At 45.9% G+C, this 24,743-nt stretch overlaps 1 protein-coding gene across 2 annotated transcripts in view; it reads left to right on the top strand.

The window, feature by feature from the left end:
* The window catches only part of LOC112317734 (sodium/potassium-transporting ATPase subunit alpha-2), a 30,611-nt gene extending 7,293 nt beyond the window's left edge, over positions 1–23,318 (top strand). For both annotated transcript variants that reach the window (XM_045182045.3, XM_024574796.4), the window contains 22 exons: positions 1,218–1,322; positions 1,569–1,628; positions 3,067–3,270; positions 3,736–3,849; positions 4,106–4,240; positions 4,924–5,041; positions 7,049–7,317; positions 8,175–8,373; positions 8,498–8,607; positions 8,763–8,897; positions 9,602–9,791; positions 9,927–10,102; positions 13,677–13,813; positions 14,300–14,450; positions 14,527–14,695; positions 14,929–15,083; positions 15,266–15,389; positions 15,570–15,715; positions 15,919–16,049; positions 18,429–18,530; positions 18,643–18,734; positions 19,667–23,318. In XM_045182045.3, coding sequence (XP_045037980.1) covers positions 1,320–1,322; positions 1,569–1,628; positions 3,067–3,270; positions 3,736–3,849; positions 4,106–4,240; positions 4,924–5,041; positions 7,049–7,317; positions 8,175–8,373; positions 8,498–8,607; positions 8,763–8,897; positions 9,602–9,791; positions 9,927–10,102; positions 13,677–13,813; positions 14,300–14,450; positions 14,527–14,695; positions 14,929–15,083; positions 15,266–15,389; positions 15,570–15,715; positions 15,919–16,049; positions 18,429–18,530; positions 18,643–18,734; positions 19,667–19,695 — 2,949 coding nt within the window. In that variant the 5' untranslated portion in view covers positions 1,218–1,319 and the 3' untranslated portion in view covers positions 19,696–23,318. The remainder of the gene's footprint in view (positions 1–1,217; positions 1,323–1,568; positions 1,629–3,066; positions 3,271–3,735; positions 3,850–4,105; positions 4,241–4,923; positions 5,042–7,048; positions 7,318–8,174; positions 8,374–8,497; positions 8,608–8,762; positions 8,898–9,601; positions 9,792–9,926; positions 10,103–13,676; positions 13,814–14,299; positions 14,451–14,526; positions 14,696–14,928; positions 15,084–15,265; positions 15,390–15,569; positions 15,716–15,918; positions 16,050–18,428; positions 18,531–18,642; positions 18,735–19,666) is intronic.
* The last annotated feature ends 1,425 nt before the right edge of the window (positions 23,319–24,743 follow it).

Raw genomic sequence — 24,743 nt, 5'->3', positions numbered from 1 at the left:
TTACCTGATTTCACCAGACATCCCAGGAATGCCTAGACCTGAGAGCTACATGCATTTTAGTTTTAGATTGATCCTCCAAGACACTTTTAAAAACTTCTGGACCAATGGGGCCTGCTTGTCTATTTACCCAGTTGTGATTGGGGACCTCAAGTCCTACAAATTGCCTCTTGCCCAAATCCCCTCTACAGAAGGCCTGCCCAGCAGGATGGAGAGGGTCCTCATTTTCTGGACACACTTTGACCTTCCAACTACTGACTTCTCTGAGTCCATGAGCCTTGCTCATTCTATGTCCACTTTCTATCACCGGGCTCTATTGGCTCCTCATCTTCCTCTAGACACTTCCATGTCCTGACCCCTGCCTCCCCAAAGACTCTTACTCCCTCAGATTCCTAACTGTCTTTACTCCTCTCTGAATAAAATAACCATGGTGTTGGAATAAAGACATCCCTGCAGGGTGCTTCTGCCCCTACCACCCTCCCAATCCTGCCCACCTCCTTCCAGCATTTTAAATGGTATAGGGTCATGGTTTTAAAGTTTTGGTTTATTTTGTTTTTGTATTTAGCAGTAGGATTCTTTCAACAAACAAAACTTTAAGAGAAGCCCAAATATTAAACAACTAAGAGTGGGCTTCTGCATTATGCTAAGTGAAATAAGCCAGGCTGTGAAAGACAAATACCATATAATCTCACCTTTAAGTGGAATCTAATCAACAAAACAAACCAGCAAGCAAAATATAACCAGAGACATTGAAATTAAGAACAACCTGACAGTAATCAGAGGGGAGGTGGGAGGGGATAATGGGAGGAAAGGAGGGAAGGGTTTTCAGGAACAACTATAAACGACTCAGGGACAAAACCAAGGAGGAGTGGAATCAAGGGAGGGAGGTGGGGATGGCTGGGGTGGGGCAGGGAGTGGTGAGGGGTAAATGCAGACAACTGTACTTGAACAACTATAAAACAATTTTTTTAAAAAAGTGGGCTTCTGAGTCCTGAGCCTCTCAGTCTTTTGTGAAATTCAAACATAGAGTTCCATGGCTCTGCCAATAGTTTTCAAACTGAGTGCTTCGGGTTCCCTCCACCCCACTTTCCCCCACTGGGACATCACTGCTTTGAATCCACTGCCTCCACTCCCAGTGTCTGATCTCCCTGCTGTCAGGTGTGATTAGAGGCTATAGGCTCTGTCTTCCTTGACTCTTTGGGCTCTCCCTTTCTCTGCAGGCTGGACGTGAATACTCACCTGCAGCCTCTACTGCAGAGAATGGAGGCGGCAAGAAGAAACAGAAAGAGAAGGAGCTGGATGAGCTGAAAAAGGAGGTGGCCATGGTGAGGCCCACAGCCTGCCAAGCTGGGCTGTGGAAAGGAGTTCCATGCTAGGAGAGGTGCCCCACAGCTGGTGCACTCAGAGAAGCTCATGCCCCTGGCCTACCCCTCATCTTGCCTCACCTCTCTGTCCCTCTCTGACCTCACCTCACATGCATTCTAAACACACACACCCACACAAACACACATGTGCATGCTCTCACACACGCAAAACCTCACTCCCAGAGTAATTCAGTTTCCCTTTCACAGGATGACCACAAGCTATCCTTGGATGAGCTGGGCCGTAAATACCAAGTGGACCTATCCAAGGTGAGTGGAGGGCTTTGGGGAGAACACCAAAGAGGTGAGAGAACCATGCAGCAGCAGGTTGCAAGGGATGTTAAAACTATAATCCAACTCTCCACAGATGGGGAAACTGGGGCCCAGTGACTAGTTGATGGCAGAGCCAGAACTAGAACCCAGATTCCCTAATTCCTAGTGTATAGCTCTTTTCCTGTGTACCTGAAAGCTAGGACTTCTTAGAATCCAGACTCCAGAGGGCCTCCAGGCAGGACTCTCCCTCTACCTCAAGCAGCTTCAGCGATGCACAACCTCTCACAGTACTGATATAGATGAAATTGTGGTGTGACACATCGCTATTCAACACAGTGATATGTTTGGGATCTGCTGTGTATGAAGTATGTGATAAATGCTTTACATACATTTTTCTAATCTTTACAACAACCTTCAGAGATAGGTGCCGTGGGCCTCATTCTTAGAGTAAGGAGACTTAGAGGAGGAGAGCAGTTTCCTAAGGTCACAACTGTAGTAAGCAGCACAGTCAAATTGCCAAGCCCATCACTTTGAAAAAATAAAAACATTATTAATCAAAAATGTAGTAGTATGACTACTTCCTGCAGGCCTCCCCTGATTGCCCTTTTGAAAATTCTATGCCTCCATTCCTTTACCTTACTTTATTTCCCTTGGTAACACTTCACTCTCTGGCAATAATGTTTACTGATTGTGTGTCACCTCCCTAGATCATAAGCTCCACAAGGCAGGGATTTTGTGAGTCTTGTCCATCTCTGGGTCCCCAGAGCTAATAATAGAGCCTGGTACTCTGTACACATTTATTAAATAAATGAGTGGACAGATAGAAAGATAAATAAAAAGTGGCCTCTGCCTTCAAGGATCTCAAAGTCTAGTAGCAAAAAGGAATGCAAACATAGAATTCCAGTACCATATGGTACTGCCTAGGATACAACATGATGTGGAGATGGGCATCTGAATAAGCCTGAAGCTAGGGGATCTGGGCCAGGCAATGCTTTCTGGGGAAAGTAATGGGTGATTGCTGAAGCTGGACGCCATTAATGGTCAATAATGCAGAACTCTTCTTAAATCCTTGGTGAAGTGGGGAATCTGAAAGAAGAGAGAGATGGGGGGAGAGATCAATTGAGATGTCTTTCCAGGGCACCTTAGCCAGGCTGCCTCCAGATGAGATTATTGTGGCCCAAAACGTGTCTCAATCCAATGATAACCAGAAGAGTGGCCATACTCAAAATTCTCCTCAGCCTTCAAGGCCTCTGATACCCATTGCCAGCACAACCTCCTTTATGTGGCCTCTCCTGATGGTCCCTCACCCCTTCCAACCACATGGGATTTTCCTCTCCACTTGGATATTATTCCCTTCCAAAGTGTTGGTGAGAAGTGGTGAGGGGCTGGATTGGTTCCGGATACAAACTCCTGCACTTCCCCTTGCCTCCTGCAGGGCCTCACCAACCAGCGGGCCCAGGACATCCTGGCTCGGGATGGGCCCAATGCCCTCACTCCACCTCCGACAACACCTGAGTGGGTCAAGTTCTGTCGCCAGCTTTTCGGGGGCTTCTCCATCCTTTTGTGGATTGGGGCCATCCTCTGCTTCCTGGCCTATGGCATACAGGCTGCCATGGAAGATGAACCATCCAATGACAATGTGAGCTGGAATGCCTGATCCCTGACCCAGCCCATGACTTTGTCTTCCAACTCTGAATCTCCAGAATAATTGGGAGGCAGGGAACAAGATCCTCATGTCATAGTGCTCTTTAGGCTGAAAAGGGGTGAGGCTTCTATACATATTTTTAAACACAACACACACATACAGATTCATTCATAAATGAGAAAGCCCATCTCTGTTCTTTCACTCTTAAGTGGGCTTGTCTGCCATTCCTTGGTCTTCACCAGCTAGTGATGTCCTAGTCCTGGGAACCCCCTAAGACTCTGCATGCCTTCTCCAGGCTTAGGGGGTTGAAGACTAGAAGATAGAGGGGGAGATTAGAGAGAAGAACTTTCCTCTGCCATTTTCACTTCCATTCACAAAGATTGCATTTAATGCTTGTCCCACTTGGCAGCTGCCCCTCTAGGGTTGGGAGATGCCTCTCAAACACTTTCTCTTTATCAGCTATATCTAGGTGTGGTGCTGGCAGCTGTAGTCATCGTCACTGGCTGCTTCTCCTACTACCAAGAAGCCAAGAGCTCCAAGATCATGGATTCATTCAAAAATATGGTTCCACAGGTAGATGGCCAGGCTGGGCTCCAGACTGGGGCATAATGTTTCTAGGAAGGTCTAGCTCATCCCTTCTGAACTTCTTGTGCTCTGAAATGAAAGGCTTGGGCTAAAAAGTCCCTCTAGCTCTCCACACCAGGACCTAGTTTTGTTGCTAAGGGTGCAGGGCTTCTCCTCCTCCTTAAAAGAGAAGTGGGAGACCAGTAGGAGAAGGAGGTAGGGGTAGAGACAAGCACTTCATTAGATGCCTGTGGCCTCCCCACAGCAAGCCCTCGTGGTGCGGGAGGGCGAGAAGATGCAGATCAATGCGGAGGAAGTGGTGGTGGGAGACCTGGTGGAGGTGAAGGGTGGAGACCGTGTGCCTGCTGACCTCCGGATCATCTCTTCTCATGGCTGTAAGGTGAGGAGATCATGCCAGAGCAACTGGCTGGGACTAAGAAGGCTATATGGACCTGAAAGGGACTCAGTTAGAGGTCTGAAGATTGGAAGATCCAGGTCCAAATGCCAACTCCTGCCCACATACCTGCCAGCTGCACTTTGTCTCATAAATAGTGTTTATGCATTGTCTCTTTGTATCTGTGTGTGATGAATGCTCTGCGCCCTAGGCATTTCTTTGATATCCACTTTATAGCCATCTTGTATTGAGTACCAGTTATTGTCAGATGCTTTATATACATTCACATGTGTCATGTAATTCAACTCTGTAAGAATAGTCTGATCATGCATGGTTGTTGTATGTGGCCACACTAAGCAGTGCCATTTTCATAAACTACAATGTTGGTGATACCCTTACAGTTGTGCAAACATAGTTTCTGATTACATTCAACATTTTACAGATGAATGAATGGAGGCTGTCTTGGTTAAGTAATTAGCCCAGGGTCACATAAGAATTTTAGTAAGAGCTGAAATTCCAAACCAGTACAGGGAAAATAGCTGAGTAATGCTAAAAATATGTGATGAGGACAAGTGTAATTTTGTCCCTCATGTCATGGAGATTGAGTGCAGTTGGAGTCAGGAGACAACTGTATGTTCACAAGTGTGTCTGCCAGTCTGATGACTATACCCTTCCCTCTTTCTCCCCAGGTGGACAACTCATCTCTAACTGGCGAGTCAGAGCCCCAGACCCGCTCCCCTGAGTTTACCCATGAGAACCCCCTGGAGACTCGCAATATCTGTTTCTTTTCTACCAACTGTGTGGAAGGTGAGAGGCTACCCTGGTTGGGGGCTCCTCATCCATGCACCCACTGAGGGAGGAGTCTGAATCTTGAACTCCCAGTCAGGGTTGGGGGCTGTGGCTGTAGTTACTTGTCAAAAACCCAGCTAGAGAGGAGGAAATTGAGGATTTGGGGATAGGGATTCCTAAATATTATGGAAATAGTGCCATCCAGACAGGGTATTGGCTGGCATGACCTGACTACGTGGAAAAGTGACCCCACCACAGACAGATCTCTGTTCCGTCCAGCTCAACAATGAGTGAACTCCAAAGCTTTTAGGTATTTGGCCAAGGTCCCCCTACACACACACACTCACACACACTCTCATACTCACACACACACACATATATCACATACTCATACATACACAAATTACACATGTCACATACTCACATTCACACACGTCCCAAGCCAACCTTGACTTCTGAATGTTTTTGGCTTGACTGATGCCTTCTGTTTCTCTTGGGTCTGGGGCTAGTTGCCTCCTTCTTTGGTCCTTGCTTTCACCAGAGCCCAAGCCTGGGGAAGGGGAAGGAAGACTTCCTTGCCAGGTGGACATTTAAGCCCTTCTTTAGGCTATATCTAGGACTGTGCTTCACCAAGACAAATTGTCATGCTTAGGCTGCCGAGTTTGCCCCATCCCTGTTCTGGGTTGTAGAGATCACCAAAGGCCAGAGAGAACTCCCAGAGCTGCCACCAATTAGTGGTTGGAGTCCAAGTTCAACTGCAACCTGTGCCCTCTGTGGTCATTCCAGTGAATCGAGTCAGGACTGACTCAGAGAGGGAGTATGGGGCAAGAGCTGGTGGAAGAAAGAGGCCTGACAAGACCATGGGCCTCAGAAAGTATGTCAAAGAAGGCCTTGTACCCCACCTCCACACCTTTCCCTTTATATCTGTTGTTTCTCTTCAGTGGATTATGCTTCTCTGGGCTTTTCCCTTCTTTCAGCAACTTTGAATTACAATGAAAATCATCACACATTAAATTTCCTAAATTTTTAATGTACTGAGATTCTAAAGTTTGCTCTGCTTTTCCTACAATTTTTAAAAGTGCCTGGTAAAATATTTCCACTGCTTGCTCTGAAATTGGCTTTGAAGAGAGTACAGGAAATGAGTGGAACTAACATTTGTTGAGTGCCTACTATATGAGACACTGGTCTATGTGTATTACAGCACTATCTTATTTAATTATTAAAACAATCCCTTGATAGGACCGCAAACAAGGATTCAAACTCCAGTTTGGCTGATTCTAACTAGCATGTTCTTCCCACTGTCCTCACTGTCCTGCCCTTCTCCTCCCAAAGGCCCTTCTGAGTCCACCTAAGGATCAGTAATTGCCTCACTTCTTCTGTGGAGATTCATGCCCAATGTTAAGAAAGGCAATCTTGCCCTTGTGGGTGTGTCTCACTGGACTGAGTGACAGTCTGTGAACGAAAAGGTCACTGGTTCAATTCCCAGTCAGGGCACATGCCTGGTTTGCAGGCCAGGTCCCTAGTTGGGGACAAGTGAGAGACAACTGATCAATGTATCTCTTGCACATTGACATTTTTCTCTCTCTTCCTCCCTCCCCCCCTCTCTTTCTAAAAATAAATAAATAGAATCTTTTTTTAAAAAAAAAGGAAGAAAATCTTGAAGACTACATGGAAAAATACATAATAAGTGCCTCCTTTTGTGTTCACAATAATACTTTTGGATAACAAGTAGGAGATTGATTTTACTGAAGTACTGCAGGCAATATTTTTTGCACTTATTAAATCTAGTCATTTTTAACTTTGAGTTTATTTGCAAGCCCTTTCTGTAGGCCCAAGTGTAAGAGAAAATAATTTGCTATTGTACCCAGTCTGGGATTGGAGATTTAGATACAATCTGCTGAAACTCCAGGATCATAGTCTTTGGTTCATTTGCTCTGGAATGGTTTTCCTTTCCCAGGAAGTAGGGCAGGACTTCAGTTCCTCAGACCAAAGGCACCCAGCCTGGTGTCCCCTCCTGTGTTGCAGGCACTGCCAGGGGTATCGTGATTGCCACAGGTGACCGGACAGTAATGGGCCGCATAGCCACTCTGGCCTCAGGCCTGGAGGTTGGGCGGACCCCTATAGCCATGGAGATTGAACACTTCATCCAGCTGATCACAGGGGTGGCTGTGTTTCTGGGTGTCTCCTTCTTCGTGCTGTCCCTCATCCTGGGCTACAGCTGGCTGGAGGCAGTCATCTTCCTCATCGGCATCATCGTGGCCAACGTGCCTGAGGGTCTGCTGGCCACTGTCACTGTGAGTAGTCAGACTGAGGTGCCACCAGGGGAAGGTCTTATTACCCTTTCCTCAAAAATGATAGAAGTTTGTTGCTTCTCAGCAATTTTTTCACTGCCAGCCCCTAAAATCACATATCAGATTCTCATTTAATACATAGCTTAGAGTGTGACTCTGAAAATGATCATTTAATACATGGCTCAGAGGTTGAGTCTGAAAAACCTCAGGTAAGGCTATATTTTGGCATGCAGTCTCTCTCCTGGAGCTTGTCATTGTCACCTGTTCTCACCACCTATGTACTATTCATCTGCCCCTGTAGTTTGGAGATCATCCTGGCCCTTCTGTAAAGGCTTTCTCAAAGGTCACCACTGACTACCTAGCAAATCCAGTGACCTTTTCTCAGTTCCGTCCTTAACACAGTTGCTGAAATAAATACTGCTGACCACCTGCCATCCACCTGCCTATAATCTTCTCCTTCACTAATCACTGTGACGTGTCACTATCCTGATTCTCCTCTCCTCTGTCCCTGGCAGTGTCTTCTCTTCTCAATACTGGTTCTCAGGCCTCATCTTTCTGCTTTTCTCCTTACACACTTAAGTGAGCCCAGTTTTCAGTACCTGTTCTGTGTGGGTTACTCTCACATCCTTATGCCCAGCTCTACTCTGGCCTTCTCTGGAGCTCTAGACAAATGTCTTAGCACTGGACTAGACATTTCACCTAAATACACACCTATGACCTCTGTTCAACTGCTCACACCTAGGTCCCACTGTTTATGGAGTAGGATCAAGGGAGAAGGAATAGAATCGTACTCTGGAGTAAAGTCATAGATACCTCTGGCTCAGGCTTGGCCCTTTTTTATTCTCCTCTCTCTCTACCAGGTATGTTTGACCCTGACAGCCAAGCGCATGGCAAGGAAAAACTGTCTGGTGAAGAATCTGGAGGCAGTGGAGACCCTGGGCTCCACCTCCACCATCTGCTCTGACAAGACGGGCACCCTCACCCAGAATCGCATGACCGTTGCCCACATGTGGTTTGACAACCAGATCCATGAGGCTGACACCACCGAAGACCAGTCTGGTGATTATGCACCCCAGAAGGGTGAAGGGTTCTTTCTGGAGGATGTCCAAGACACTGGGTGGCAGAGTGGGTGGGGAGAGATAAGTGTTCTAAAGGGGAACCAAGCTCCCTCATTTTCTCCCAGGGGCCACTTTTGACAAACGATCTCCCACGTGGACAGCCCTGTCTCGGATTGCTGGTCTCTGCAACCGTGCAGTGTTCAAAGCAGGGCAGGAGAACATCTCTGTGTCTAAGGTAGTAGAACAAGGCATTGCCATATCCTGTTCACTTTGCTGATGCCCACCTTCCCCTCTCACACCCTGTGGCAGCCTCCAAGGCTTCAGTGCCCTCTCACCTTGGTCCTCCATCCTTCTCCAGCCTCACTATGATACTGAATTCTCTTCTGGCAGCGTGACACAGCTGGTGATGCCTCTGAGTCAGCTCTGCTCAAGTGTATTGAGTTGTCCTGTGGCTCCGTGAGGAAGATGAGGGACAGAAACCCCAAGGTGGCAGAGATTCCTTTCAACTCCACCAACAAATACCAGGTCTGTATGGGGCACTGAGATAGGGGAAAGGGAGGGACAACAATGGAGGGTGTACAATGTCAAGAGGAAATCAAAAACTTGAGAAGGGGGGGGCATCTGACATCATGTCCTCTCACCCCTAACTTATTCCCCAGGGTAATGTGGGTGACTATATGTCTGGTTGCCATTACCCCTTATCTCCCAAACCTTCATTCCTTGCTTCAACCCTCTTGGCTCTTCCCAGAGCTCCCTGTCCTCTGGCCCCAGTCTCTCAACCCTTTTATCCCACTCAGCTGAAACATACTTCTGAAATTTCCTTAGGGTATTCCTCAGCCCATAGGCATCTATTAAATGCCAAGAATACAGTCTCAGCTATGTCCTGTGTAGGCCATAGAGGTAAAGCCCCACTGAGACCAGTATGACTAGCTGACAAGAAAGTCACCTAGTCCCTACACAGTACCTGCCTTAACTGATCTTAATAAATATTTGTTGAGTCAATGAATGTCCTATGGGAAGGTGACTCAGGTTACAGGGTTAGGACGATGAGGTCCAAACCCTGCTCCACATGCAGACTGTCCCTATGCTGACTAGGGTGGATGAGTCAGCAGTTATTTTATTAAGGGAGGGTTTTTTACCAACCTCTGCTCTGTCCCAGGCCCCATGCTGGGCACTGGAGCTAATAAGACAAGTATGGCCCCTTTCGTAACCACTCATCCTCTCTCTAGCTGTCCATCCATGAGCGAGAAGACAGCCCTCAGAGCCATGTGCTGGTGATGAAGGGGGCCCCAGAGCGCATCCTGGACCGGTGCTCCTCCATCTTGGTGCAGGGCAAGGAGATCCCTCTGGACAAGGAGATGCAAGATGCCTTTCAGAATGCCTACATGGAGCTGGGAGGACTGGGGGAGCGAGTGCTGGGTAAGGGTCCAGAAGCAAGGGGCAGGGCTGAGAAAGGGATTCCCAATCCTCAGGGCCTTCCTTAGGGTGAGAGGCTTCAGGGATATTCAGACAGCCACCTTCCTGCTCTCACTCTTTCCTTCTGTACCCCTTCAGGGTTCTGTCAGCTGAATCTGCCCTCTGGAAAGTTTCCTCGTGGCTTCAAATTTGACACGGATGAACTTAACTTTCCCACGGAGAAGCTCTGCTTTGTGGGGCTCATGTCCATGATCGACCCCCCCCGGGCTGCTGTGCCAGATGCTGTGGGCAAGTGTAGGAGTGCAGGCATCAAGGTACTGGCTTCATTTCTTCCCCTTCACCCTCTCCTTCCACACTCCAAAGGTCAAGAGACTACAGGGGCTACTGGCCTGGAGACCCCAGGCCACTGGTGATCTCCTTTCCACTGACTGAGATGAGAAGTTGTCATTTTCAAGGAAATGTTGGCCACTACCTTGGAGAGTCCACCCTTCTCCCTTGTGCTCAGAGTGCCCAGTCTCCCATGCCCATCCTTTCCCTTCTTGGCATGGCTCATTCCATTCTGATGTCAAGCCGATCTGGCAGCCCTATCATGGAGATACAGTGCCCTACCCCTCCCAACTACTGCCCACTCTCTCTAGCCACTTGGGATTGGATTAGCAGGTTCCTGTCTGCACTCACTCACTGCCCCCAAGACCCTGTAGACATTTCTCCACACTCCTCCCACCTTGGACCCCTCTCCCAGGTTCTCTTGTCTTACCACAACTGCTTCTCAATGGCCACACCCTCCTCGGTGCTACAATTTTTTTTCATTTAACAAGTATTTATTGTTCACGAACTATGTACCAGACACTGTTTAAGGTGCTAGAGTTCAACAAACAAATGAACATAATTCCCTTCCATCTTGGAGCTTACTTTTCTGTTCCAAAGATACAGCTCTTTACCATTCCCCCTTAACCTAGCAACTCACCAGGCATGGTGCCATTACTTGCTCCTCTTTCTTTCAACATTCATCTCTTACCATATAAGTTCAACTTTACCTGTCTACTGAGTGTCAGCTACTGCACTAGGCACTGGGGATTCAAAGATGAATGAGACACAGCCTAGCCGCTGGAATTCATTGTCTTTCAGGGAAAACAAATGCCTTTACAGTTAACCACAGAACAATCATAATAGCTAGGGTAGTTGAGCACTTACTATAGATCAGATACTCTAATAATAAAAACAGCCAGTTGTTTTGTGAGCCTTTATATGAATCAGGTACTACTCTTAGCACTAAACCTATATAATATCATTTAATCTTCATAATAACCTATGAGTAAACACTAGTGCTTTCCCTTTTTTACACAGAGGGCCTGAGGCACAGAGTAACATGCCCCAAACCGCACAACTAGTAAATGGTAGGGCCAGGATTTTAAACAAAACAGTCTGCTATTTCTCAGCTATCATACTAGGGGACTTGATGTATATATCTGTGTATATGTGATTTCTAAACCCTATACCACCCTGTCTCTGAGGTAGGCTTCACTACCCCTTTAAAAATAAAGTAGGCTGAGACTCAGAGTGGGTAAGTAGCTTTCCCAAAATAAATCTGCTGGTAAGAAGTGGATTGGCTATATCAAGTATGGCCTGTTTCTCTGGAAGGCACATGCTCTGCTGTTCATTAGACTACCTCTTGCCATGATCAGAACTATCATGGAGGCCTGGGGAAAGTCCCTCCATGGGAAGTCAGACCAGGGAACAGTTAATTCTGCCTCAGGAAATTGGACAATGTTTTACAGAGGGCATGATATTTGATCTGAGTCTTGAAGGTTGACAAGTATTTTGTAAAGCAGTGAGGGAGAGAAAGGCATGTCAAGAGCAGGGAACAGTGTGTACCCTGTGTGGTTAGACTGTATCAGGTGTGTGCGAGGGTTGTAGGAAGAGGTGGCAGAGGAGCACTGGGAATTGAATTGAGACTGAAATGTTTGGCGAGAGCCAGTTGGAAGAACTTTGCTGAAATGCCAGACTTGGGCTTTATCCTGTGGTCCGCAGATAGCTACATGTGTCATGGGGCAGATTTAGCCTTTAGTTGGAAGAGGGCCTGGATTTGGAAAAGAAGTGGAGTCAGGAAGACAGTCAAGAAGCCATTACAATAGCAAGGGATGATGACCTGAACAAGGACATTGACAAAAGGAAGTCGTTATATTTGAGAAACATTTTGAGAACTTGGTGACTAAACGGGTTATAGGAGGTGAGGAAGATATAGGAGACAAAAGGCCTGAATGAATAAGGATAGTTTCTAAGGTAGGGAGTAGAGAAGCAGGTGTGGTGGAGGTGGTAGAAGTAGAAATAATGCATTCAGTTTGACCTTTCATTCAAAGAATCTATAAGACACCCAGGAAGAGATGTTCTAGAGAAGGTTGGGATGTGGTTTAGAGCTCAAGAAAGAGGATCAAGACTAGAGATTTGACTCTCATTAGCCCATGAATGCAAAGTGAAGACATACTAGTGTTTTATTATATTACAAAAGAGCAAGTCACTTCACCAAACAAAATGGATGCCAAAGCAGCAATACCATGAAGTAGCTCAGTTAAACTCTCCATGATTACAAATTGTAGTGCTTACTATTCCCAGGAAAAGAGCATGGGTCTAGAAAGATGAGGAGCATGAAACCCTAGGCCATATCAACATTTAGGGGCAAGTGAAAAGGGAAGAAGGTGGTAAGACAGAGCTAACATTTGTTGAGCGTCCACCCAATGCCACATACTTTTCATGACAACCATGAAATGTAGGACTCATCTTCTCCATGTGATGAGATGCAGTGGAGGCATTTGTCTAAGGTCCTAGAGTTGGGGAAAGTCAGCATTTACATTTAGGTAGTCTTCTGACTCCTAAGCCACTTCCACTCTTGTTGGCTGCCTCCCTGAGAAGGGTGAGGAAGTACATGAAGAGAATGGAGAGGAACCAGGTATGAAGAACCCATGGAAGCCAAGGGAGGAAAAGGTTTCAAGGAAGGGTGGTGCCAAAGACCTCAGAGCAGTCAAGAAGAATGAGGACTGTAAAGATGTCATTGTTTTTCAATTGGGAGGCTCATGTAGCCTTCGGGGGGCAGTTTCAGTGGAGTGTTAGGGGTGGAAGAGAAGGCAGTGAGGCCCGCAGAGGCTTCCTTATTAGTATGTATGCAATTTGCCCCATGAACCCCCCCGACACAAATGCTATATCCTAATCCAACTCTGATCACTTTATGCTCACGATAGCCTCTTAACTGACCTCTCAGATGCCAACCACCCTCCCTACCCAACTCCATCCATTCTGAAACACAATGAACATTATCATTAGGGCAGGAATCACCTTCTTCCCACATCATGGAAAAATGTCAGGGCAGGGAGTGTAGGAGGGTTGTCTCCCTGTCTTTATTCTGATCTGATCAGTTAGATGGCCTGCAGCAGTTATACTGGACATGAGAACTATGCATGTCCTAGTTCTGACTCCCTGTGACCTTGAGCATATCACAGCCCTTTCTAAGCCTTTGTTTTCTTATAGGTAACAGGAGGAAGCTGTTGAGGGGCCTCCGAGTTCTGACAGCCTCATATCCCATGAAATCCAAATTTCTAAACAATCTTTGAGGTTTCTCACCCAAGGGACCCTCATTAACATGTTATTCCGTCATGGCAGCTTTCCTCCACCTAAGCAAACTATCTCTGATCCCTGAACACAACTTGCCATTGTCTCTCCCCCAACCCACACCCCCCCACGCACACACTTCCATTATTTTGGCTGGGATCTGTGAGCCCCACCATCTGCCTTTTCCTGACTTTGGGAAAAGAATAGGCTGGAGTAAAGTGGAAGGCTCACTTAATATAGCTGTCCTTTATTCTTTTCTCCTTTCTCCTTTCTCCCTCTTGCCAGGTGATCATGGTGACTGGGGACCACCCAATCACAGCCAAGGCTATTGCCAAAGGCGTGGGCATTATATCGGAGGGCAATGAAACTGTGGAGGACATTGCAGCACGGCTCAACATCCCTGTCAGTCAAGTCAACCCCAGGTGAGGCTTTTGCAGAATCCCCTGTTCTCAGTCAACCCATCCTCACCCACAGGGTGCCTGAGTCTTCCCTGGGTTATCGGGATAGCACCTCTGGGAACTTCACAGGCTTTTCCTTTGGTTCCTCAGTCCTAAATGTGTCCAGGTTGTACATTGTTTACTTGTGCAACCTTGGAGATGTCACCTTACCTTCCTGAGCCTACATTTTCTCAACTACAAAATTAAGATCCTGTCTACACCACAGGGTAGCCATAGCAATGAAATTACTTATAAGAGAATGAGCACACATCTAGGAAAACTGTACTGACTGCAATTATGCATATGGCAAAGATCTAGCATCATTTCCTCAGAGAAATGGGAAAAGCAGGTCACTGAGCTTCGAGGGAGAGAAGCATGAGGCCCTAGGGGGAGGCTGGAGCCCTGGTGGCAGTCAGGAGAGGCAGCTGGCTGGTTAGGTCAAGAATCAGCATCTCTGCCCCTGCCTTCCAGAGAGGCCAAGGCATGTGTGGTACATGGCTCTGACCTGAAGGACATGACATCAGAGCAGCTGGATGAGATCCTCAAGAACCACACAGAGATTGTTTTTGCACGGACATCTCCACAGCAGAAGCTTATCATTGTAGAGGGCTGTCAGAGGCAGGTGAGCAAAGTGGCAGAAGGTGGGGATGGGCCTATGCGGGGCCTTTACCCTCCAGCTGGGCTATACCTTCTCCCAGGGAGCCATTGTGGCAGTGACAGGTGATGGCGTGAATGACTCTCCAGCACTGAAGAAGGCAGATATCGGCATTGCCATGGGCATCTCAGGCTCCGATGTCTCTAAGCAGGCAGCTGACATGATCCTGCTGGACGACAACTTTGCCTCTATTGTCACAGGCGTGGAGGAGGGTAAGGAGGCTACTGGTAAAGTGGCATCCAGGATGATTGATGCCTGCAAAACTACTTCTAGTGCCTTTTACCCCAGTCAGAGTCAACTCAAGATTCCAGGTGTCCACTGCCAGCGTTAGCTTCCCTCACACAAAAAAGCTTCCTCTCTCAGGAAGTTGGGCAGCCACACCTCCATGGCTGGGGTGGGGAAGGGTGCTTCTGATCCACCTGATGCCCTTGGGAACTCTCCACAGGCCGCCTCATCTTTGACAACCTGAAGAAATCCATCGCGTACACCCTGACCAGCAACATCCCTGAGATTACCCCCTTCCTGCTCTTCATTATTGCCAACATACCCCTGCCACTGGGCACTGTGACCATCCTCTGCATTGACCTGGGCACTGACATGGTGAGGCCGAGGGCTGGTGTAGGATACAGGCAAGGCAATAATTTGGGCACAGTGGGCAGGGATGGGTAGCAGGAGGAGAGAGAGGAACAAAAGGCAGCTGACCAGGCTGTGCTGACTGAAGATAAGACAAGCACAAGCCTCCTTCCAAAGCCCTTCTCTTCCCTACTCCCTACCTCACACAGGTCCCTGCCATCTCCTTGGCCTATGAGGCAGCTGAGAGTGACATCATGAAGCGACAGCCAAGAAACTCACAGACAGACAAGCTGGTGAACGAGAGGCTCATCAGCATGGCCTATGGACAGATCGGTGTGGTGGGGCCCTGGGGCTCAGGAGGGAACCCCAGAGAATTCTTTCCCCAGCTTTTAGAGTCCAGAACAAAGGCCAGCTTCCCTAGGGTCAGGGACATCTACCTCTGGCCTGTTAGTTCTGGTGCCCTCCAGCTACCTTCTCTGACCCCACGCCCTATATTTTGCCCATAACCCACAGGGATGATCCAGGCTCTAGGAGGCTTCTTTACCTACTTCGTGATCCTGGCAGAGAACGGTTTCCTGCCATCACGGTTGCTGGGAATCCGCCTCGACTGGGATGACCGGTCCACGAATGACCTGGAGGACAGCTATGGACAAGAGTGGGTGAGTGGGGATGGGTACATGCAAACATATGTGTATGAGACAGAGGTCTAAATGCCCAGCAGAGGTGGTCAGTAGTGGCCAACTGGGATTGGAGGCTAAGCATGGATTCAGTGCCCAGGGTTTAACAATGGCACCAAACCGTGCTACACTCTGGCCCTGACTTTTCTTCTCACACTGTTGCCTCTCTGCCCACTCTCACCCAGACCTATGAGCAGCGAAAGGTGGTGGAGTTTACCTGCCACACAGCCTTTTTTGCCAGCATCGTGGTGGTGCAGTGGGCTGACCTCATCATCTGTAAGACCCGCCGCAACTCAGTCTTCCAGCAGGGCATGAAGTAAGTGCCCACCCCACCAGGCACTTGCCTACCCAAGCAGAAAGGCTCTCACAGGCTCACCTCTACCCCTGGGCACAGTTCTGCTAGGGGAACCTAAGGTTTTAGTTACCCAGCTGTAGATCCAGAGTCATGTTTTAAAGATGAGAGAAAAAAGAGTGATGTGACTATTTCTGATGTTTTATTTTGTTCTTAAAATGTACTTTGTCAAGGTCTTCTTCCACCTTCCTTCCTTTTCATCTTCTCCCCATGCCTTCTTCTTTCTTTCCTTCATTCTTTACTTATTTCCTTCCATCCTTCCTTCCTTCCTCCGTCTTGTATTCTAGTGATATTTATCTCTATCCTTTGTCCATCCCTAAATACAAGGTCTCCCATGCTCCCTTACACCCACAGGTAGGTCTAGTTTATAGCACTTGCCCTGTGGTAATGGTGTTATCCTTGCAGTCTCTATGAGCTGCTCAGGGTCAGGTTCAATGTGATCTTAATGTATGAGTTAATATGTGCCAGTCACAGAAGTAAGTGATTCAAAAACATTGTTTAACCTCACAACTTGTGGATAAACCCCCCAAAATGTTAAAGGATGTGCCTGAGGTCACCCAGCTGATAAGGGTTAACATGGGTCAGCTTTTAAAGCCAAAGCTCTTGGCCACTGCATGGGGTGGTTCACGTATCACAGCCTGGCACCTGTGAGGAACTCAATAACTTCTCTGTGATTGGAGCGTGGATGGTAGCAAGTGCTGAAGGTATCACTCCTGTTCTTTTTATTTTCTTTGACTGGAAACAATGAACACAATTGTCCAAATGAGTTTTGTCATAATTTCTGAGTTCGGAAAAAAAATAAAGATGCCAAATGCTGGTGAAGTTAATAGCATTTAAGATTCGAGGGAGAGAAAAATGAAAAGTCTGTTAGATAAATGAAGGTAGGCAATTCCAGCGAGCTAAAAAAACACTGATGGGGAAAATACAGTGAAAAGAGAGCAAGGAGCCTAGAGTCCAAGAAACTGGGTACAGTTCTGGGCTGGGACTTATTGTGCAGTGTGTGAGGGACACAGGAAGGTGAGAACATAACTGGCTAAATCAAGCCAAACAGAGAGGCAAATGGAAAAGAAACAAAAGTCAAGCTGGGTACAGGGAAGTACTAATACCAGCAAGTTACCCAGCCAAAGGCAGTATCAGCACCTCAGGCCTCACCTGGGGCTCCTGGGCCCTCAGGGGTCTTCTGAGATAGTATTTCCATTGTTCAAAAAGCTTTATGGAAATCAAGCACTTTTCTGTCATAAGACTCCTCGGCCCACCCAACTGCCATTCATAGGCAGAAGCCTAGGTATGAAGTATAGTGAAGACATGCTAATGTGTAGTTCTGGTTGGAAGCTTCATATATGTCTGATTAATTTTAAATGGGGAAATATAGTCACTACTTATTGACAAATGCAGCTTGCAAGACAAAAATCAATTAAAATGTGGCCTTTTTGGAAGAAAATAGGAGGGATCCTTAGTGAGTGGAAAGTTTGGAAACCACTGGCTTAAGCCATAAAGAGCTGATAAGCACAAGGTTATAAAAGGTTGAGTAGTAATATGACTGAGCACTGTCCATGTTCGAGAGCCTTCCATGCTTTATCTCCCATAATTTTCCCAGCAATCCTATGATGTAAAGGTAATATATCCATCTTACAGAGAAGGAACACAAGGCTCACAGGAACACTGCTTATAACTAAAAGCTAGTAATTAGCAGCGCTGGGACTAGATGCCACCTGTCTGACTCCAGAAACTGCCCTCAAAAACTTATTTCGTTTTGTTTTCTGACATAGTAAACATACAATACATTGAACACTTATTCTCCAGTGAGCTTTCCCTCTGCTGATATTTGCTTGTTTATTGAATATCTATAACCAAGTGCTAACAGGGGCTGTAGGAGACACTGAGGATGTAGAAGACACAGGTGGGCCCTATACTGAAGGAGCTGTCATGGCATCTTCCTGGGGAGATGATAATTTCACAGGCCACTTTCATGGAGAAATAACAAGATTATAAGCTGCATGAGGGCAGGTCCCATGTCTCCAGAAGGAAGCTCATGTTGCACATGGCATTTCCAGAACAGAGCACATCATCCAACACATAAAAAACATTTATTTAGTGAATGAATATATGTGTTATAGGTAACATTAAGGGGTAAAATCAATAAGCATAAAAATTAAAGAAAATCTTTCTTGGGTTACACACAGCATGAGAAGGTGTCTGCAGAGGGCACAGGGAAAGGCCATAAATGCCCCTTCCCTCATATTTCTTCTTGCCTCTTTCCCCTCCACCACCAGGGGTCTCCCTGAATCTCCCTCCTTTCCCTCCCTTTAAATGCTACATGCCCTTCTTTCTTTGCTTTTCCAGGAACAAGATTTTGATTTTTGGGCTCCTGGAAGAGACAGCACTGGCTGCCTTTCTTTCCTACTGCCCAGGCATGGGTGTGGCCCTCCGCATGTACCCGCTCAAGTGAGTGTTTCTTTAAATGGGCACCTTGTAGGATCCAAGTTCTGGTCCATTCAAATCCTCCTTTTTGTGATCAGCCTCTAATGTTCCTAACAGCCTCCTCTGCTTCTTTCAGGGTTACCTGGTGGTTCTGTGCCTTCCCCTATAGTCTCCTCATCTTCATCTATGATGAGGTCCGAAAGCTCATCCTGAGGCGATATCCTGGTGGTAAGCATCTCCATACCTCACCCTAACCCCCAGCTAATGCAACCCCCACTGCTGGTTACCCCTCCAGGGATCCCGACCCAAACTCCATTCCAACTACAGAGCCCTGCTCCTTTTCTCCGTGCCCTCAGGTCCTGAGGGCCCAGGTCCTAGAAGCCCTGACTCTGTTGAACTCCTCACCCTCAGATTCTGGTCTACCCTAACCCACAGTCAGTCTCTGCAGCCCTGCACCTTCCGCCTGGAATCACAGAACATCAGAACTAAAAAGGCCCTTGAGGTCATTTATGCCATCTACACATTTTACAGACAAAGAGGGGTGCAAGGGTGAATTTATTTGTTCATGGTCATAAAACAAGAAGCAGTACAAATGACACTAGAACCAAGGCCTCCTGATTCCCAGGCATTAACCAAGTATTTTTTTCCACCAAGCATTTTGATCACTTACTGGAGCTTAAACAAATACAGCCCATGGATAGTGTTTGGTTTGGCCTGGCATACATTGTATAGGTGTGGGGTTTTTTTTTTTTAATGTCCAGTATTTAAAACTTGGAGGCTTTCACATAAAATCTGAATTTCTTGCTTCTTCTGAAAAACTACAAGAGTTGCCAACCCCACGACCACATTTCTTCTCAGCCTCAATAAGTGGCTGCCCCTTTAGAAACCTATTTGTTACCTGAATATCCACTATAGGCATTTGCATTTTCACCCCCAACTACTCTATGCCCACTCACTACTGTGAGAAATACAAGTCTCTCCTTTCTCCTAATCAATGGCCCTAGCTCACTGTATTTTCTCCCCCCTCCATTTTCACCTGACTACAGGTACTTACCTCAACTCCCTTCCACAGGCTCCTATCCACCTAGCTTCAACCACCTAAGCCCCTATGCCTCTTTGTATACTCACCTTGCAAACCCCATCCTTAATCTCTCTAACAGGCTGGGTGGAAAAGGAAACATACTACTGAGCACACTGGAAAGAAGAACCAGGCACGGGAAAGATGGGGTGCCCTGGAGGAGTTGCTGAGATGGTGATGGGGAGGGATGGAAAAACTGGGGTAGTTTTTAGGTGAAGATTTGGGGAGAGAGAATGAGTCAGTTCAGCATGCCAAATTGGGGAGAGTGGGTAAATAAGCTCCCAGAGACCTAACTCTGAACTGTCACATTAGACCCTCTCCCCAGATCCTGCTCCATCCCACTTAACCATGTTGTCTATTTTTATGAGGCCTTGAAGGTTACTCCAGCCCTCCACATTCCCTATCCCTTCTCCCCTAACTTCCACTAGAACAGATCAACATCCAAAGGCAGGGACAAGTCTAGCCAGGAGGAAGGAAAATTTCTCAGGTCATCAATGTCTCCTTATCTCTCCAGCCTCACCCCACTTCCCACCTTCACCCCTCATTTGCTTCCTGACCAACTCTGTCCCCTGCTTCCCCCTCCACGCTAGAAATCACAAATGGCTCCTCCTATTGAGTCCCAAAAGGGAAGCTGGTTGGAGAACACAGCCTGTATCCCAGGCAAGGCTAGTTAAGAACCTCTAGAGGAGAGCTGGGCAGACGCAGACAGGTGAGAGGTTATGGTACGGTGGAGGAGGCAGACAACAATGGGAAATAGGAACGGAAAGATAGATCAATGACAGGGCATTTAATGCCTGGAATCTCCAGATAGACATCTGGGCTCCAGCTCTGTGTCCTGCTCTTTTAGAGTGCCCTGGAAGCAGACCAAATTCAAATGTTGTCAGAGTAGCAGCAGAGGCAGGACCAGAATGCAACCCCAGGAGCTTCACTGAGATCCTACACCCATGTGTCACAGAGTTCCCACTGACTCTTGCTTTGTGGTCTATTTGGTCCATGAGGTCCAGGTGTCACAGATGTTCCAGCTCTCTCAATCACATGCACTTGGTAACACCTGACCTTTAGAATATTAAGAACTCAGAAGTTCCATGTTGTTCTGAGAGGGATAGCTGTCACCCTTCCCCTTTATGTCCACGCTGATGAACCTAGGCACTGACAAGCCATGAGTTCCCTGGCCAACCGCTGGAATTAGGGTAGAGGGATTTCCATAACCTTCCTGTCTTCCAGGGACATGCAGAATCAGCTTAGGTCATGAACATGGTCATACTTCTGGACCAGAGGGAAAGCACTAGGGGACCTGCCTTTGACCTCTCAGTCAGCAGGGCTATTCCTCCCAGGCAAATGCCCTTTATGCTGATGTTCATTGCACCCACTTTCCCTAAGATGAGCAATTGGTTTCCAGTTCCTATGGGAGATACTTTTCCTTCCTTTACTCCCTCTCCACCTAACACTTCTGCTCTGCAGGCAGTTCTGCCCATTCTTTAAGGCTGGCTTAGAAGGCATTGGGAATGTCCCCTTGAGAGACCTAGATGATCAAAGCAAGTGAGAGACACGTAAGGAAAATGAAAAATCTAAGGAGAAAAGGGAGGAAGCATAAAAAGCAAACTTTAGGTCAGGCCCATAGACCACGTCCCAAGGTCTGTTACTTCATTACAGTGAAATTCTACTTTATCAGAAGTACCTTGAAATAAGTGAATCATTGCCTTGGGCTTGGAAAACTAAGTGGAAAATCACAATAATTTGGATCTAATTAATTTGAGATTTATTGACTGTTGATTTGTATTTATTGTGCAAAAGTTTATCTTTGCACAATAAATACAAAAGGCATCTGTTCAGTAAATTAAGAGCATAAACAATATTGCTAAGGGTGACATATTTAGTCTTCTTAAAACAATCCTTTTCAAGCACTTTAGGAATTTCCATTTAGATGTAGTGAGTGTATGGGCTAATTATCATCGATTTTTATGTATTTGTTAAAAACATCTGCAAGACCTTTACTTGGTGACCTTTTATAAGACATTAGCTTGAGGCACTACATATGTACTTGAAAATAATAAAATTTCATTTCTTTATGAAAAAAGAAATCCCTTCCATAATAGATTTTTATACTTAATACTTGCCACTGTTCCAAACTGTGATATTGAAATATGTGCTGAGATAAGATGGCTTGTAGAGAAAGCAATAAAGAGAGGGCAAGAGACAGGGTTAGGAGGGAAATAATCTGGGAGCAGATGATATCAGTGGAGAAAGCTAAAGGGGAAGAAGTTGGGTTGAGAATGATCTATAGAAGAAAATATAGTAGGGCCTCCTTCCTTATAGATGAACCCACCCCAAGCACCACAAAATGTTGTACAGTACGGAAAAGGGCCTATGAATCTATTAGGCCCAAAATCCTCACCACTTCTGCTTTTGTTTCAGACCAAAATCAGGCCACTCTCAATGTGAGGGGATGGGAGAAGGAGATACTAGGCTGAGGGGCCCCAACTGTCAGCACCAATTAACAGTCTATACTGTGTGCAGAGCCCAGTTTTGGGTGTTGTGTTTAGGGGCTAGAGGGAAAAGTAGATATAATCCTTGAGACTCACCATGTAGCACAGAAACCTTCACGGATAGGGTGTGATTAGCAGAAGGGAGGGGTGCTTTTGTGCTGGAGAAGGAGGGGTGGGTGAGAGGTGTGCATTCCTCCTGGGTTGTGGGAATGGGAGAGAGGAAGACACCAACACTTACTACAATCCTATTCCAGGACCTTGGAATAAACAGTCAGGAGTCAGTTCTTGGCCCCTTTATTACAACTGTATTACAACAGCAGTGGTGATGGTTACTGTAGCAATAGTTGTGGGAGTATTAGTGGCAGCTCACTTTGTGGCATAACTATGCCAAACCTTTATTTGTATAATCTCATTTAATCCCACCTCAGGGCCTTCTATCTTGATAGTCCCTCTCCCAAGACCATGTTTCCTTACTTATTCACAGGCCTGGCTTCCCACTCCATGAGGGCTTTTCAAAGGGGTCTCCTCAGAAAGGCCCTCAAAGACCACCCAAAATAAAATAACACCCTGGGCCCTGGCCAGTGTAGCTCAGTGGATTGAGTGTGGGCTGTAAACCAAAGGGTCGCAGGTTCGATTCCCAGTCAGGGTATATGCCTGGGTTGCAGGCCAGGTCCCCAGTAGGGGGCATGTGAGAGGCAACCACACATTGATGTTTCTCTCCTCCTTCCCCTCTCTAAAAAATAAATAAATAAAATTTTTTAAAAAGAAAGAAAGGAAAAAGACACAGCCTTGACTGGTGTGGCTCAGTTGGTTGGACATCTTACCAGAAAGTGAAGGGTCACCAGTTCAATTCTTGGTCAGGGCACATGCCTGGGTTGCAGGTCCCATTGCCAGATGGACGTGTACAAGAAGTAACTGATTGATGTTTCTCACACACATTAACATTTCTCTCTGTGTCTCTCTTCCTCCCTCCCTTTTCCCCCCCTCTCTAAAAATAAATAAAATCTTTAATTAAAAAAAGATACAAAGACATTCAACAGTCTGCTAGAAGATTTTAATGAAAAGGTGAGAGAATCTTACTTTTAGATGTAGTATTAGAAGCTCAGATCAACTTTTGGCCCAGGCAGAACTGCTTTCCATGTCATTTTCCTTCTATCTAATGAATAAGAAATACGATGATTCACCAGAGACAGATGACAAGCTAAATACCCATAATGCTAAGAATGAAGTGAAAATTAGGAAAAATGATTAGATCAATATCAAAGGAAGACATTTAATACAAAATGAGTTTTTCAAAGACATCCTTGGCTCCAGTGAATTCAGTGGAGAATTTTTTTCCAAATTCCTCAAAGAACACTCATATTATTTCAACTGTATTAGATGTAGAAAATAATATCATGTTACCCAGCTTATTTTATGAAACAAATATGATTTTGAGAGGATTTAATTTAAAATATGTGTAATTTCACTACAACCAAATAGTAGAATGCAAAAATGTTATATAGAAAACTGACAACTGCCCTGGCTGGCATAGCTCAGTGGATTGAGCGCAAGCTGCAAACCAAAGGGTTGCCAGTTCGATTCCCAGTAAGGGCACATGCCTGGGTTGCAGGCCAGGTCCCCAGTGGGGGTCACATGAGAGGCAACCACACATTGATATTTCTCTCTCTTTCTCCCCCCCTTCCCCTCTCTCTAAAAATAAATAAATAAAATCTTTTTTTAAAATTAAAAAAAAAGAAAACTGACAACTGACATTCACTAGAAAAATGATTAAATAATTATTTCAAAAAATGATGAAAAGGCTATCAGTAAAATTCAACATTTCTGATTTAAATGTTAGAGGAAAAAGCACATAGGAAAATGTAATAATGTTCAAAGAACAGAGGAAAGGATGTGTTAAGTCTAGAAAACTACTAACTATAGCAAAGTATAACAAAAGCATGAAATAAAAAAGATAAACTAGAAAAACTAAAAACTTTTTTTTGGTAAACTACATGATTAAATTCCTAAAATATCCAAGGAAGCCAATCAAAGCAAAACAACAGCAGCAACAACAAAAAATCCTAGAAGCAAAGAGTTCAAAGTTACAGAGTACAAAATATCAATTTTTAAAAAATCAGCCCTGGCTGGTGTAGCTCAGTGGATTGAGCGCAGGATGCAAACCGCAAACCAGAGGATCACCGATTCGATTCCCCGCCGGGGCACATGCCTGGGTTGCAGGCCAGGTCCTCAGTGGGGGCCACATGAGACCAACTACACATTAATGTTTCTCTCCTTCTCTTTCTCCCTCCCTTACCCTCTCTCTAAAAATAAATAAATAAAATCTTTAAAAATATATATTAGATAATGCCTTCGAAATAAAAATTTAAAAAACACCCAAACATACCCCTAAATATTGGTGAGATAGAAGATATAGTACAGGGCAATTCTATTTAGAACAGTACCAAAACAAATTACATTCCCGATTCAGCATGTGTGACACATAGTATTTATTAAAGAAAATTTAAAAGTGCAATAAGAATAATAAAAACATGAATAAAAGGAGAGCTGAATTCAACTGCTGCTTGGGAATACAGAGTGTGGTAAAGATAAAAATAAGTTACTACAAAGGGTCAATCCAGAGAGAGACTTCCGGCCAAGATGGAGGCATAGGTAGATACACTGTGCCTCCTC

The sequence above is a fragment of the Desmodus rotundus genome, chromosome 12, assembly GCF_022682495.2.
Source record: "Desmodus rotundus isolate HL8 chromosome 12, HLdesRot8A.1, whole genome shotgun sequence".
In the NCBI taxonomy this organism is placed as follows: domain Eukaryota; kingdom Metazoa; phylum Chordata; class Mammalia; order Chiroptera; family Phyllostomidae; genus Desmodus; species Desmodus rotundus.
Note: the sequence above shows the minus strand (reverse complement) of the source record. Positions and strands in the feature narration are given on the sequence as shown.